The sequence below is a fragment of the Balaenoptera ricei genome, chromosome 12, assembly GCF_028023285.1.
Source record: "Balaenoptera ricei isolate mBalRic1 chromosome 12, mBalRic1.hap2, whole genome shotgun sequence".
Classification (NCBI taxonomy): Eukaryota; Metazoa; Chordata; class Mammalia; order Artiodactyla; family Balaenopteridae; genus Balaenoptera; species Balaenoptera ricei.
Window position 1 is genome coordinate 2946242 of NC_082650.1, and position 16347 is coordinate 2962588.

General features: G+C 48.0%; 1 protein-coding gene across 1 annotated transcript; it reads left to right on the top strand.

Annotated features, from left to right (window-relative positions):
- The first annotated feature begins 86 nt into the window (after window positions 1-86).
- Window positions 87-15489, top strand: SFT2D1 (SFT2 domain containing 1). Its single transcript, XM_059940849.1, has 8 exons — window positions 87-209; window positions 7807-7893; window positions 8454-8536; window positions 9677-9758; window positions 10685-10720; window positions 12216-12274; window positions 13609-13638; window positions 15060-15489. Exons 1-8 carry the CDS (start codon window positions 147-149, stop codon window positions 15097-15099), a joined length of 480 nt encoding a protein of 159 aa, XP_059796832.1. The 5' UTR covers window positions 87-146; the 3' UTR covers window positions 15100-15489.
- The last annotated feature ends 858 nt before the right edge of the window (window positions 15490-16347 follow it).

Genomic DNA, 16347 nt, shown 5'->3' on the forward strand with positions numbered 1-16347 from the left:
GCGCATGCGCACGCTGCTACGGAGGCCGCAAGGGCCGCGCCGACGCGCCGGAAGCGGGATACCCGGACTTCCGGTCGGCCCCTAGAGTTTCCGGTTCCGGGTTTCTCGGCGGGCGAGAAGGGCCGTTGCGGCCCGGGAGCAGGGCCATGGAGAAGCTGCGGCGAGTCCTGAGCGGCCAGGACGACGAGGAGCAGGGCCTCACCGCGCAGGTAGGGAGCCGGCCTCCGGGGTGAACGTGTGCTGGGGTGGGGCCGCGGAGCGTGGGCAACGGGCCGCTTCTACCTGCCGAGGTGATGCGGGAGGGCGCCACGGGCCTCCCGGGAAGAACTTGGGGCGCTTTCCGGGTTTCCATGGAGTCTACAGAAGCTCACTTTGAGACCCGCCCCCCTCCCCCCAGCCCCATTTGGCCTTGCGACTCTCAGGAACGTACTTCGCTGCCTGTCTTTCTCTGCCAAATAACCCATCTGCCCCACGCTGCTCTCCCCCAGCCGCCGCTTGGTTTTCTGCGCCTGGTGTGGACTCTGAACTCGGGCTGGCAGCGCAGTAGGTGTGCGGGTACTCGTCCTGCCAGCTGCATAAGCTGAAATCTTAAAGCTTCGTTGCATCCGTTAGACCCTGGAATTAGGTGTTGTGAGTGTATGTCTTTTGGAAGGAGGGAGACTGGAGGAAGAAAAGAAAAAAACACAGGTCATTGAGAAGTGAAATAATACTGAGTTAAAAGTTGTTTGTTGAGCCCTCATAAGCGGTTTTTTAAAAAAACAATCCTTGTCTCCATACTTTACCCACGAGACTTGATAAGGGTTACTTCCTTTAAAAGGAGGGATAAAAATAGTGCAGCAGGAACTGCTTTATAAGTATTTTTGTTATTTGCATGCAGGCAAATTCTTGCCTGCCTGTCACAGAAGTGGAACATTTAAAATGAAACGGTATTACGTGAGGACCTTTTATTTGTCCCTTCTCCTATCCTAACTTCCTTCCTTGTCATAATCAGCACCTCTTGTGAACAGGATTCTGGACTAGTCTGTGAGGGTTCAGAGACTGAAAACCAGGCACCTGCTCTAAGGGATCTCTAACCAGTTTGGCAAATCGTAATGGTGATGCAAGAACCCGTAAATGGTAATATGAGAAACGTCCATTAGGCAGCAATGGCTTACCCAGCTCATTTATGTATGTATTTTATTTTATTTTAATTTTTAAGTAAATTTATTTTATTTTATTTTTGGCTGCATGGGGTCTTCGTTGCTGTGCGCAGGCTTTCTCTAGTTGTGGTGAGCGGGGCTACTCTTTGTTGCAGTGCACAGGCTTCTCATTGCAGTGGTTTCTCTTGTTGCGGAGCATGGGCTCTAGGCGCGCGGGCTTCAGTAGTTGTGGCACGTGGGCTCACTAGTTGCGGTGTGCGGGCTCAGTAGTTGTGGCTCGCGGGCTCAGTAGTTGTGGCGCACGGGCTTAGTTGCTCCGTGGCATGTGGGATCTTCCCGGACCAGGGATCGAACCCGTGTCCCCTGCATTGGCAGGCGGATTCTTTTTTTTTTTTTTTTTTTTAATTATTTATTTATTTATTTATTTATGGCTGTGTTGGGTCTTCGTTTCTGTGCGAGGGCTTTCTCTAGTTGCGGCAAGCGGGGGCCACTCTTGGTCGCGGTGCGCGGACCTCTCACTATTGCGGCCTCTCTTGTTGCGGAGAACAGGCTCCAGACGCGCAGGCTCAGTAGATGTGGCTCACGGGCTCAGTTGCTCCGCGGCATGTGGGATCCTCCCAGACCGGGGCTCGAACCCGTGTCCCCTGCATTGGTAGGCAGATTCTCAACCACTGCGCCACCAGGGAAGCCGGCAGGCGGATTCTTAACCACTGCGCCGCCAGGGAAGCCCCCAGCTCATTTATTAAACCACTGTTTTGTGCTTCACTTTATGCTCTAGGTCTGTGCTATACAAACAGTAGCCCTAGCGACATGCGGCTATTTAAATTTAAGTTAAATAAAATTTAAAATTCCTTTCTCCGCCATACCAGCCACGTTTTAGATGCTGGATGGGCAAGTAAGTTAGTGGCTGATGCATAGGACAGTGCATGCTTGGGGCATTCCGTTGCAGGAAGTCCTGTTAGACTGAGCTGCTCTAAACCTTGGGGGCATGAAGGTGATGGTGCCACTTCTCTTGTGCCCACTCTCCAGAGGGGAGAAAGATTATGTAGAGGAGTCATTGACCAAAGATTGGAGTGATTGCCTGGAATGGACAAGTGCAGTGAGTTCAGAGGAGGTGATCATTTATTCATTCAACAAATATTTTGGTGCCTGCATATGTTTGGCTCTGTTCAAGATGCTGGCGTTATAACAGTGACCAAAACAAAGGTCTCCCCTACATGGAACTTATATTTTAATTGGGGAAAACAGTTAATAAACAAGTAAATATAAAAATATGTCAGCCACTGGTAAGTGCCATGGAAGAAGGTAAAGCAGGCGGATGAGGTCGGGACCACCTTGTTGTGTTGGATGGTCAGGGAAGATGTGTCTGTAAGGGTGACCTTACAGCGTAGATCTGAAGAGCACTGGGATAGCTGGGTAACTCGCACAAGTACATATCTCCCAACGCATGCAAAGACAGATCCTGAGAACAGCGCTCGGCATGTTCAAGGCCCGTAAGAGGCCATGGTGTCTGGAGCCAAGGGCTAGGGAAGCGGAAAGGCAGGCGGTGGGCTCCAGATGGTGCGGGGTCTTGCAGGACACAGTAAGGACTGCAGCCTTTACTCCGAGCGTGCCGAGGAGCCGTTGGGTTTTGAGCAGTGCGGGGATGTGACTGCCTTGGCTTCGAAAGGGTCACCCTGGCTGGTCCGTGGAGAACAGACGGGAGGGGCAAGAGTGGGAGCTGGAGCCCGGTCAGAGGACCAGGGTAGTGGTCCTGGGAAGAGACCTGGGCCAGGGAGAGGGGAGCGACGGGGCTTTAAAGTGAGAGCGGCCAGGTTCTGTAAACGGTTCGAGTGTAGAGCTGACGGGTTGGGCGTGAGAGTGCTGCTGGAGGAGCCCGGCTGCCTCTGGGTTTGACCTGAGCCGCTGGAGAGATGGAGCCGCCCTTGCCTGGGACGCGGAAGGCACACGTTGGGGGGTCGTCTGGATGGTGAGTGAGATGCCGGCTAGCATCTGGCGCAGATTCTAGAGTTCATGGGAGGAAGTATTTGAGATAACCAAGGGATTGTGGGTAAGTAGAAAAGGGAGAAGGCCCAGGGTTTGACCTCTGGAGCTTTCCGTGAGGAGCTCAGGAGACTGAGGGAACCTGGAGAGGGCCAGGTCCTGGCAGAGATTAGCTCAGCAACTCAAGCAGAGCCACAAATGAAGGGGCTAATTCAGCTGCAAATCGCTTCCTGGGATGTAACCAGCCCGGGGCTAAAACCAGGGATGCACCTGCTCCCTTGGGTTCCATTTCCCCCCCAGGCGCGGCTGGTGATCTGGGGTCTGATGGGGCAGCGAAGGCCTGGGGTCAGGCAGTTTTATGGACTCTGAGGTCGGGGGAGGAGGGCGAGTGGGGGGGCTGAGGGGGATGAGTCAGGAGGGGTGTGTCCCCTGTTCCACAGGGAGCTCTCCTAAGGGCCTCAGACAGAGAGCCTCGGGGCTGGGGGTGCAGGGAGGTGAAAGGGCCGGACCAGCCGCTGTCCTTGCCTGCAGCTCCTCTCGGGGGCTGTGGGCCCAGCAGCTCCCCCCGCGCCTTTTAACCACGAGCCAGGCCCTCGCCGGCATTTAGCACCCAGGAGCACCCAGGAGCTGTTTGTTGAGTGAATCAGTGAACGACTGAGCCGAGGCTGGAGGGTGAAGTCAGGCTTTTTGTCTGTTTGAGGTGGAGGAGGCTTACGCGTGTTCACAGGTTGATGGAAGGGGGTCTCCGCAAGAACGCGGTTCACGTTGTACACGGGGAGAAAAGCCAGCCGTGTCAGTTCCCTGGGACGTCAGAGCGCTTGGCCTCTAAAGCAGGGCGGGCACGTCGGCCTTTGCCCCTGTGCGGTGGTCCGGGGCCAGGAAGGGAGGGTGAGTGTTCCCGACGTGAGCTTGGTGTTTGGCGACAGCAAGCAGAGCCGGGCATCCCCGCGGGGCTTCCGTTTTCTGTGGAAATAGAGGAGGTGTGTCTGCTGACGGGGGAGGTGCCAGGGCAGGAAGTGGGGGGTCGCAATGGAGGCGGATTGGCAGGGTCAGGGGGCGACAGTGAGGAGGCAGTTCGACTTACACAGCAGCGCACGTGGGGTGCCTGGCAGGCAGTGCCCAGGGCCCCTTGAAGGTGGCCATGACCTGCTTAGGGTGCCATGTCCTGCCCTGTGACTCCACCCAGAGGAAGAGGAAGGAGGGCTTGAGTCATGCCAGGGTTTTGCTGGTGGATGGAGCAGAAAGGGAACTTCCGCTTTTGTACTGAAGTAAAGAGGGCATAAAGGGGCCCGAGAGGCTGCGAGGCGTCGAGGCAGGAGCCCTTGAATCAGTGCCCTGGGGAGGCTGTCGCAGCTGGAGAGCAGTGGCCTGGACGTGGAGATGGAGTGATTTCGGGGAGTGCGAGCCCCTGGGTCTCTGAGCGGAGGGGAGAGCAGAGGCCGTCGGAGAGGAGAGAGTGAGGAACAGAAAGGCTGGGCTGTCCACGTGGATGTAGGAAGCACCCAAGACTCTGCTAGGGTCTGGGGCGGGACCTGTGGCCGGGGCTCCTGAGCGAGAGAGGGTGCCTGGGAGAGCAGTAGGTGACGGCGATGAGGAGCCTCTGAGTAAGGGGAGGGGGACCCCTGAGGAGGTGGGGTCAGGACCGCACTGGAGAGGGCCGGGGGCGCCTGCTTCTGTGCTCGCTGTCTGCGCGTCTGTATCTCATTGCCCACCACTGTCTGTGGAGGAGCAGTTTAGGAATTCATCGTGTGCGGTGGTTCCCTTTATTCGAGTGGTGGTGGCCCGGGAGCCAGGCCCAGGTGCCCACGCTGTTCCCTGGTGATGGTGTCCTTCTCCTCCCGGCTTCTCCATCCCCTAGGAAGGCAGCTCGTGTCTGTGCCATGGGTTCATTCATTCACCTGTAATGTTGGTGCTGCGGTGAAGATGTTTTCCTCCATTGTTTCCAACTTTTTCTTTTTTTTTAATTAATTAAGTTCTAGTTCCAGGTGAGGTTGATTTATTGCAGCAGGAAGAGGGCACCGGAGAATGGGAGAGTCGCTCCTGCTCTCACGAGGTTTATTCTTTGCTTCCTCTTCCTTTGATAACAAATAAGTAGAATAACTGGTGGCAATTTCAATGTGTATTTTTTTGCTAAGACTAAAATTACAAGATCAAAACAGTTGCTGGTTTTGGTGGGCTCCTTCCTGATCCCGTTGGACAAGCACGTCACACCTACAAACTCATGCTAACGTGGGTCTGCAGGGTCAGGGCTCCCTCTGTCTCCCTCATGGACAGGGCAGTGCCTGGTTTTCTTGCACGGTGGGCACTGTATCATTTTCCCAATTGGGAGTTAGGGAATCTGTGATTTGTTTCTGTATCCTGGACAATCTGAAGGGCTTGCGACAGGTCATTTGCTTGTGGATCAAATATTCCAAATTTACAAATGGAAAGAATTTGTTATATGTTTTGATTTAAAGATCACTTGGCTGATGGTAATAAGAGGAAAAATATCTACTATTATACAAATGACTCTGCTTAATACTGAGTTGAACTTAAGAACAATGGGGTGATTGAAACTTGTAAAAGGAAGTAAAAGCAGATGCTTCTTCCGCTCTCATTAAGTCCTCACATCATCATGTGTTCGCACTGACCACTTAGAAACCCTGCTTACTTAGGATACCGTTTCTACTTCTTTACAAACCAGTAGATCATTTCCTGTGCGATATGCAGTCTTCAGGGTTTATTCTGTTCTATGTGTATTCTACCTGATCAGATAAAAATGAAATTTAGATGTTTTTATAGGCAGGTTCATTCTTTGTTTAAAATACAGTGATCAGTTTTAGTATAAACAGACGACATTGCTGGAAACAAGAATGTCTGTGGATTAAAGCAGATTTTAAAAAATATTTAAAATGTGTTCAAAAGTGATGGATGTTACATTGACAGAATCTTTAGTTGTTTTTATCTCCTTTTCATGCTACATAAGGATTCACAGATCAATCTATTGAGGTAAGGAATTTTGAGCTTTTGCATATAAAACTTTGTATTTTAGCTTCTTTATTCTTGAAAATACATTATAAGTATGTGGTCTCTTAAGTATATGATAATACAGGTTAATAATAATTTTGGAATATAAATCCTTATTGTATATTTCTAGTTTCTTGAAACATCTGTTGTTGATACTTTTTCAGCCTTGTGGGGAAAATGAGTTTGAATGGTGTACTTAGTAATGTAAATGTGTACTTAACTTTGCAACAATGTAGATGGACCTAGAGAGTATTAAGCTTAATGAGACAGAAAGACAAATACTGTATGTTATTGCTTATATGTGGAATCTAAAAAATAAAACAAATGTGTATAACAAAACAGAAGCAGACTCACAGGTATAGAGAACAAACTCGTGGTTACCAGTGGGGAGAGAAGTGGGACGGGTCAATATAGGAGGAGGACATTAAGAGATACAAACTGGTACGTATAAAATAGTAAGCAGCTGAGATGTATTGTACAGCACAGGGAAGTATCCCCGTTATTCTGTAGTAACCTTAAAGGGGATCTAATTTATAAAAATACCGAATCACCGTGCTGTACAGCTGAAACTAATGTAATATTTAAATAACACAATAATATTATCAGTAGTTCAGTTACGCTGTACTTCAGCGGAAGGAAATGTGTGCTCAGTCGTTACCGCGGGCCGCGTTATGTGCCGCGTTATCTGCCGCGTTATCGTGCGGCGCGTGTGGAGCGCGGCCCCGTGTAATCTGGCTGGAGTCGGCGTGACACGCGGGAATGTCGTCCCCCCGCAGTCAATTCGCGCGCGGTCCGAAGTGCGTTTCTAATAACGGTTGTGGGGACGCCGGGGCTTCCGTGACTCGTAGCTGAGGTGGTCAGATGGGCCCCGTGGTAGACGCTGCGGGGCTCCCCAGGCCCCAGTCCGTGGGCGGACGTGCCCGCCGCCCTGCAGCTCACAGCCGTCCCCTTGGGCTCACGCTGGAGCTCCTGCAGCAGCCCGCCCTCCGCCCTCCGCCCGCAGCCAGCGACCAGCTGCTGGGAGGGGGCTTCCAGAAGGGCGGCCTGGCCTCAGGCGGGACACACAGTGAGGTATGGTGTTCACTGAGCTCCAGCTGCGAGCAGGGCCTCACTCAGTCCCTCCCCTTCTCTGTCCAGCTTCCCTCCCTTGCCTGAGGGCCCCCCCCCCCCCCCGCCCCGAGAGAGGTTCCTGCAGGACAGTCCCCGTGCCAGGCTCTGCGTGTAGGGACTTTGCCCAGACGCCCTCGGACATAGAGATGTTGAGAGAAGGTGTGTGTCCATGAGTCCACCTCAGCACCTGTCCACATTTTGCCCGTCTTGTTTCATCTTTCCCCTACTTTTCAATCACTGAGTATTTTATAAGGTATCTCATAGCTTATGTCATTTCATCCACATCCGTGCTTCTCCTGTCCCTAACAGGTGAGAGCTTTCTAGAACCGTATAACACAATGCTGTTATCTCACCTGGCAAAGTTAACAGTGACTCCTCAGGACCGTCTCATTCCCAGACCTGTTGATATTCCCCTTCACGGCCATGGACTATTCTTAACACTACAATGTGCGAAGTAAAACAGATTCATTGTCTGTGTTAACGTGAAGCTTTGCTTTAATGTAGTGTCAAGCATCAGACTGGCGAGTGGTGATTTAAAATCACGTTCTAATTCCCCTTCTTTCCGCAGGTCCTGGACGCCTCGTCCCTCAGTTTCAACACCAGGCTGAAGTGGTTTGCCATATGCTTCGTCAGCGGCGTCGTCTTCTCTATTCTTGTGCGTTAAGGCTATACGTTGCTTCGTAATTTCTGTTTTGTGGGAGACTGATCATTCCGTTTAGTCCCTACAAGCAGTCCACTTTATCTGGACTGTTCTGATGGGACCTATTTAGTCCCCTGAAATAAAGGGGTAGAGATCAATAAAAAGATGCAGAGATTAATATTTTGGGAGGTTTATGGATTGTTAAAATAATTTCATTTAAGAAAGATCGGTGTGTATTAGGAGAGTTACAGTCAGTGATTTAGATTTTTGACTTGCCATTTATAAAAAGAATACTTGAGTAGAGTGAGATTTACTCAGACGTATAAAGAAAGTAATGTAATCGCTCATTTATATACACTTATATGCAAATAGGCAGAAGGTTCAAATTAGCAAATAACATTGAAAATTAACTGCTTTCTAAAAAACTACATAATTAGAGACTATATTTTAGCACATTGACACATAAACTTTATCATATTACAGGTATTCTGTTATTACTGTTGTAGCAGCACGTGTGTATCTAACCTATCACGATGGTAAAGTTGTTTTTAAATGACTGTAGTGTCTTAACGCAGGGAGCTGGATTGCTGTGGCTCCCGGGTGGCATAAAGCTTTTTGCGGTGTTTTATACCCTGGGAAATATTGCTGCCTTAGCCAGGTATGTACAGAAGTTTGGCCTCTCAAAATATTTCATTTGCTATCATTATCAAAATTCTTTTCCAATAGGATATATTTCCGTAGATCTATACATACTGTGAATTCAAAATTACATTCATTCAGTAGATACTTAGACTCCTGCTGCGTGCCAGCTGCCACAATAGAGTGTTCATGGGGAGAACAGGCAGCCTTTGGAGGTACTTGCTGTGTGCCAGGCACTGTCCTAAGTGTTCTGTGTCTGTCACCCCATTTGTGAGGTGGGCACCGTTATCACCCCACCTTACAGCAGGGTGTAGTAGCACGGGCGGGGGTCACTCCCCGGGGAGGTGCCTAGTGAGGTGACCAGGCCTGGTTCCCACCCGACAGTCCTGCGGAGTCCGGGCTTGTTGCTGCCTCGGCGAGGCGCCCGTCACAGGCCCAGCCGACCAGCGGCGGAAGCAGATCGGGGGTGGCAGTGCCGGGCCCAGGAGTCGGACAGGGCCACACCGGGGCCGTGGCTCCGAGGCCTGTGCGCTGGGCGTCCGGGGAGTCCCCCCGGGGGCCTCGGGCGCGTCTCTGGGGGAGTTGATGTCCGCTAGCGTAGTTGTCACATTTGCGAGCTCTCAGCCTTCAGAGGTGAGCTCCTGCCTCTTCAGGGATGTTCCGCATCAGAGGAGCTGCCCAGTGCAGGGGCGTGAGCCGCAGCCAAGCTCCGTCAGCCCTCCCGGGCTCGCCCCGATGCCGCTCCTCAGACCGCGGCCTGGAAGGGGCCTGAGGGCGCGGTTGCACGCTGTTGCCCTTAGAAGCTTTACGCCCACAGTGCTTGTGGGGCTGTCGTCCCTGTTCTGCCGGGTAACGTGCGTGGAGGTGAGGAAGCAGAGGCCGAGTTGCGCCAGCGGCGAGCAGACTTCCTTGTCAGCCTGGGCCGGCCTCAGCGGTCGCGCTCACCTGCGCTGGGAGTGATTTGTGAGGGGCGTTCCTGTGTCACAGAAGACAGAAGGGTTAACGTTTCCTTCTGATGTTAAGGGAAAATGCAGCAGACTTAGTGGGATTTTCTAATTAAACTAACATAGGATTTCTTTTCTTACAAGTACTTATTTTTACATAGCCGCCGGACAAGTTAATAGCTCCCTCTCTCATTTCTTTTATTTGTTTCAAATAGTACGTGCTTTTTAATGGGACCCGTGAAACAACTGAAGAAAATGTTTGAAACAACGAGATTGCTTGCAACGATTGTTATGCTTGTAAGTAAATAACGATACTTTTAAAAAACTTTTTTCGAGTTTTTTTTTCTTTTTGCATTACTTTGCGAGGTACTAATGTTATAATTCTCTTGTTGAATATGACAGTCACCTTCTTCAGGCTGTGTGTTTAAAGAGTTTGGATTATGTGGCATTACCTAAAATGATTGGCTGGGTGAATCCTGTTTCCTTTTGTGTATTCTAACCGTGTAGCTCTGTGTATTGCACGTGAAAATGAGAGCTGCGTGTATTTCATTTTCAGGCCCCGTGGACCCCTGTGTGTACTTTCTGGAGGGTGGGCCTGGAAGACGGGTCACTTCTGGGTCCATATGAGGCTTCTCAGGGAGAGTTGGCTTAATTTTGGTGGCCTGTCACCTGGCCTTTGTCGCTCCCCTGTTGGACTGTTGCACAGACACCTAGGCCTCCGTCCCCACGCCTGTCCCCACTGCTTTCCCTGCCTCTCCTCGTCCCTCCCCTGCATCCTCTGGGGGACGTGCGTGTGGAGTGACAGTGCAGTCTTTCTGTGTGAGATCATTATAATCATTCCTATGTAAAGCTAAGTAAAACAGAACTTACTGTACGGGAGCGGTTGTACTGAGTCCTGTGGTGGCGGCTTGAATTAGGAAACATTAGCGCAAGCATTCATAAATCCATAACAGCTGCTGTCACTCTCGTTCATTCTTGGAAACAGTCTCTCTGTTGGCTTAGTCAACAGGTGATTTATTATGTGCTTTCAGTTTGCCAAGGAATATCGCAGCAGTCACAGACTTTAAAATACTCAGGGAATATATAAGGACAGCTAGAATAAACGGTCTCATTAATTTTGTTCTCTAGTGTGTTATCATGCAAATGAATGCAGAATAGTGTATGCATTTTTGTTAAGCTTTGGAAAAGGCTCAAATTGACAATTTTTCTTTCCTTTCCTGTAGCTGTGTTTCATACTTACCCTGTGCGCTGCTCTTTGGGTAAGCTACCTCAGCCATACCTGTTTTCTACTCACTGTGTGGCCCCTCACCACGTCGAGTGTCTTCGCACCATCATCTCCAGGGAGCTCAAAGTCTGGTTTCTTAAAACCCACCAAAGACTGGGTGTCCCTAAAACCCACCAAAGACTGGGTGTCCCTAAAACCCACCAAAGACTGGGTGTCCCTAAAACCTAGTTAGTGGCTAGGCTTGCAATGGATTCTGCCACCTAAAACAGACAGAAGTGAGCTCGTGCTTGCTTCCAGGTCAGACTGGCCCCTCTCTCAGGCCCGGGGCCGTGAGAGGCCCTCGCTGAGGGTCTGCGTGCTCTGTCTGCTGTGCTGATAGCCTCGCTGTGCTGTGGCTCTAGGGTGGGGGGTGCATCGTGAGCATCAGGGTGTCCACACAGTGAGGAGAAAGGGCCAGAAAACAAACCCAGACAAAGTAACACAGAGGGACAAAAGGACTTAAATTATTCTTGCACCACTTAAAACAAACCCAAACAGATTAACAGAGGGACAAAAGGACTTAAATTATCCTTGCACCACTTAGGGGTGAGGTGAACGGCTCTTCATTAGCCTTCAGAGAAGTTACTTTACTACAATTCCGTTTACTTGTCGATGCTCCTGATTCTTCATTACATTTACTTATTGTTCCTTATCTGCTTCCAAAGGGGTTTGAGGCGGTTCTTGAGCTCCCAAGAACACTACACATTTTAAAGAAGATAGGGTGGTGTATGACACACTTCAGAGATGTTCATCAAAAATGTTCTGATTTTAATTTTGATGATTTAAGGACCGGACTTTAGTTATGCAAGAATGCACTTAATACCTCATTTCCCCGTGATAACTTAAAAGAATTTTCGTAAACAATCTTTGCATATCCCTATGGAAAATTGATTTCTGGTTTGGAAAGGTCCCGCAGTCTGTTTATAAGCAGTAGATTAAAAATAAGGAAAAAGTAAATAAATAAAAATTTAAAATAAAGGTGGACAAGAAATTCTAAAAATAGATCATTTTAAAACAACCGTGGAAGCTTTATTTTACATTATTCCAGAAGATCACAATAAAATACAGTTTTAGTTCAAAAAATAACTCAAGAAAATGAACAAGTGCGAATGAGAAAGATATGTAAATTCCACATAGGATACAGATCTAATAACCAAGTGGGGATTTTAGAAAGGTTAACCTTGACTTAAAGGACCTAACGTGAGAGAGGTTTAATATTTTCGGCCTATGCACAGTTATTTCATTAATGTTTAATGCCATATACTTAGCAGCGTTTGAATAAATGGAATCAGAGAATTCTAGAAAGAAGATACAATTTATGGATATGTAATTCTCAGATCTACTGAATCTTAAATTTGTCATACTAGAATCTAATGAAATAAGTGGAGCTATTGTTTATATTTTTGAAGGGGAGGAACTGAACTTGCTTGTGAAAAATATTTTTTAAAAAAATGTTTAACTCATTATTTCTTTGTCTTTGCTGTTGTCAGTGGCATAAGAAGGGGCTGGCCTTATTATTCTGCATATTGCAGTTCTTGTCAATGACCTGGTAAGTCTTACACTAACTAGAAAGTTAAAATTTCCTAAGCAGTGCCACGCATTTTGTTCTGAGCCTGTAAGCCTAGGAAGGTCATTGGCATTTTACCGGGTCAGGTAAGCCTGTGCCTTAGAGGGGAAGGGCCTCCTGAGAGGTCAGGTGCCTGAGGTCTGCGGTGTGTCCTGGGGGGCCTAAATGTGGGAGAGCTGAGGAGAGTTGGGGGCTGTGCTTGCCCAGGCACACAGGGCTGCATTCACTTCTTCTCTGTGTGTGAAAGAGAAATGCTAGGAAATGCAGGTGGTGCCACACGAACCCTAAAGTCCAGGCCGAGTCACAGGATGAGCCCGAGGGCATGGCGGGGGAGCACTCACTTTGCCTGGTATTGCCGAGCACCTGCCAAGTGAATTCATTCTGGAGCAGGCTCTGGCCCTGTCACGCCGGCTCGCCGGCTCCGACTCCTCAGCGAGGCTGCTCTGCCCTTCCCTCTCCCTGAGGTGTCCTCCCCTCCCTCCGAGTGTTCAGTCACGCCGTCCTTCCTGATCGCTCCCCTCCCCAAGCCACGTTTAGGTCCTGGGCTGAGGGCCCAGCGAACACGTGATTGAACTGAATGTGCCCTCCTTGCACGCTCCCGCGTCAGACCAGAAAGGTGTTTTTCACGTACAAAATATTTCTACGAGTGTTTTTCCTTTTTCTTTAGAGCTCAGTCTGTTTGCTTCCTTGCAATCGTCAGTAAACTCCTTCCTGACTTTGCTGTTTCAATTTTCTCCTTTTTGATATCACCCAATCTGAGATCAGTCTTTGTTTTGGTGCTGTTTCTACCTTTCCACTGATGGAATATCAACAGATGTTAAATGCAGTTCTCTACGTGTTACAAAAGAACCTTATGATGTTGTTTTTACTCTTTTTCAGTGAAATGTGGAAAAATTTAAATCTTTGTTATTTTCTATTAATATGTTGCTTTTTATTGCTAATCTGTACTTAATGATTGCTTTATCCCTGAAGGAGAGTGCAGTTTATTCTGTTACTTTATAGTTTTTATTTTTAAAAAATAACTTGAAAGGGGGAACTTTTTATTACAACAGTCTCAAACTTCAGCAGGCATCAGAATCAGTTTGTTAAAAGCACATTGCTTACTGAGACGCAGTTTCTCATTCAGGAGGTGGGGGGGCGGCCCAGGAATCTGCGTTTTTAACAAGTTCCCTGGTGGTGCTGCATGCCTCAGGGGTCATACTTTGAGAATCACTGTGCAGTAGTCTACTGCTTCATTTTTTATGGTGTTAGAATGTGGTCATTTGGCAAAAAGGAAAACATCATTTAGTTTCAACGTTCTTGAATTTTTCTTGCAGGTATAGTCTGTCATACATCCCGTATGCAAGGTGAGCTTGTTTCAATTCTGTCTTGTTTCTGCTCCTCTAATTCTCTTTACACAGATACGTGAATTTTAGTAATTTTCATATTAAAATATGATTTAAAAGGCTGTTTTTGGTTGACTTTGACTTTTTTCCCAAAAGGAAATTATTTTTTAAATGAGTGGAATAGAAGCTTGCCATATCAAGTAAAAAACATGTTGAACAGATGTAACAGGTAGGCTGGGAATGTACTTCTGATTTACCACCTGAACGTTTGCAGTTAGGGAATTTTGGCAAGAGATTCTAGATCCTTCCACGACTGCAAGTATTCAGTAAATAGGATATGGAGACTTCAGCAAAAATAAATTCTACTTTTAAAATAAAAGGAAGTTAATGAAAAAATGAGTCTGATATAGAGATGTTTGTTTTAAGCCAGTAGAAACATATTTATTCTGTATGTCAAGAGGTAATTGCCATTTTCTTGTATTTTTTCAGAGAAGTGTACTAATTTAATCGTGGCGGGAAAAACAAATACTTAATTGCAGTCTTAAATCTGACCCATTTGGAAGAATATTCTGTTGAGGCACAGCTTTGTTTCTTTGTGAAATTTGGAAACACAGGTTGCGTATGAAAAACAGAATTGTATGCCTGATAGGAACAGTGAAGGAAATTGATAGAAATTCTATTTTTATTCAGTTTCAAATGGATGATTCTTTTTGATGAACACTTAAAAGGAGAAAAAGCAAAGCAGGGTCAGCTAAAGGAGAGCAGGCTTAGAACAGGAGCACAGAGGTTATAACTTGCCAGTCCTCAGGACCTTAGCTGGGAGAGCTCTTGCTGTTTCTCAGCGAGGGGAAAAGGTGCCCTGAAATGATGTCCGCTGCTGTAGGGCTGGAGCTCACAGCCAGGGCAGGGCGTCTGCGCAGTGACCGCCCTCCCCAGAAGTGTCGGGCCTTGCCCGAACATCTCCAGTCTGTTGGTGCTCGCCTTTAACAGTCCGTATAAATACAACAACAGTTCAGACTAACTGTTGTGTAGAGAAATGTGAAAGGCGAATGAGGTTTTTCACATGAATTTTGTTGGAATTCTTAGGGGCACTGTTACGAACATTCTGCTTTTTAAAATCCAGTTCATTGTTTCTTTTTAAAAATACTTTTGTTGTTTTTGGTATTTACCTTTATTTCTTCATAATAAAATTAGCATATGTGTTGTTTAAGATTTCTAAATAAATAAATACCATTTTAGCAACTAACAAATTATTTCCATGTCTCAGTTCTTGATTTCAAGTGATATTCAACAAAGTTTTAATTACGGAAAGGTACTGGGGGTTCCGCTGAGTTCTGATGGGAAAAGGTGATCGTGTGTTTGTCTCTCGGCAGGAATCTTTTTGCAAGTTCACTCTGGAGGCAGATTATTATATTGTTTTTCCTCTTTTGTTTTTTCACCAGGGATGCGGTAATTAAATGCTGTTCTTCTTTCCTGAGTTAAAAATCAGAAACTCTTTGAAAAGACCATTTGAAAGCTGATGTTCTGTTTTTGGTGAAGTATACTTTTCCTGATACAGTAATCACTCCAAAAAAACAACTGCACTGACCATTTAAGACCATTTTGTATACTGATAAAAACTACATGCTAATTAAACTGTTAAATGCTTGTGACGTTAAATTCATTTTGTGTCATTAAGATGCTCTTCCAGAGATAAGGAGATTCTAATCATTGCCAATTGTAAATGATTTTTAGCCAGTTTTTTAATCTTTTCTAAACAGCATCTGAGATGTGTTATATTTAAGGGTAAACCTATGCTGCAAGATATATTCAGCTTTTTTGGTGGTTTTAAAATGTCTGCATTTTAAAAATATCTTTTTAAAATAAAAACTTTAAATGTGAAAATTTTTATAAGCTAAAAATTGCTAATTATATGTAATAAAAATAATATATAAATCTTTATAATTTTGAAATAAACCCACACTTGGGAAAAACATTTTCTTGATCAAATTTATGTTTTAAGTGGGTGGTACGTTGATTCAGTTGAATAAAATTTAGTTTGGGCACTTACGCAATCTTTCTGCAGAAGAACGAGTAAGATACAGCCTCTGTCCTAATAACGGGGCTGAGCACAAATCTGTGAAGGATGAGAGGGCCGAGCAACAACGGAAGCATTTGTTTATCAGTGTGCTGTCAGGGTGCGAGCCGGACACGGAGCCGGCCAGGACGGCCCGCCCGAGGAGGAGGGCAGGCGGGGGCCGGAGCAGAGGAGCGAGGGGAGCTGACCGGCCAGGTCGGGGTCGGGGAGGAAGGAGCGGGGCCGCCGAGGAGGGAGAGCCTGCGTGGCCGGGCTGCAGCCTGGGGGCGAGGCCGGCGCCCCCCGGCCCATCGCTGCCGCAGCGCGTCTGCAGGGAAAGGGCCTGTGGCCGGGTGCCGGCACCACACCTCCCTGGGCAGAGGGAAGGCGGCCTGCTCGGCCTCGGTGAGGAGGGCGCGGGGAGGACTTGCTGAGTCGGTGAGGGGTCCGCTGGGGACCAGCACGAGGGCTGGGCTGCGAGCAGAGGGCAGGCACACCCCGTCCCGGACGGGTCCTCGTCTCCAGTCGAGCCCACGGCTGGAGTCATGCTTTAGGGCCACGTGTCCGCAGAGCCGACTGGAAGCCCGTGCTGTGTGGGTGCAGAGGATCCCGGGACAGGGTACAGAGCAGCTTCGGGTGAAGACGTGCTCCGTGGAGGTGGGGCGTGGCCTCGG

Excerpts from the sequence above, each read along its gene's own strand:
- SFT2D1 (XM_059940849.1), top strand. The coding sequence starts at position 147 with ATGGAGAAGCTGCGGCGAGTCCTGAGCGGCCAGGACGACGAGGAGCAG. Across the intron at positions 8,537-9,676 it reads AATATTGCTGCCTTAGCCAG|TACGTGCTTTTTAATGGGAC; the intron begins GTATGTACAGAA and ends TGTTTCAAATAG. Across the intron at positions 9,759-10,684 it reads TTGCAACGATTGTTATGCTT|CTGTGTTTCATACTTACCCT; the intron begins GTAAGTAAATAA and ends CCTTTCCTGTAG.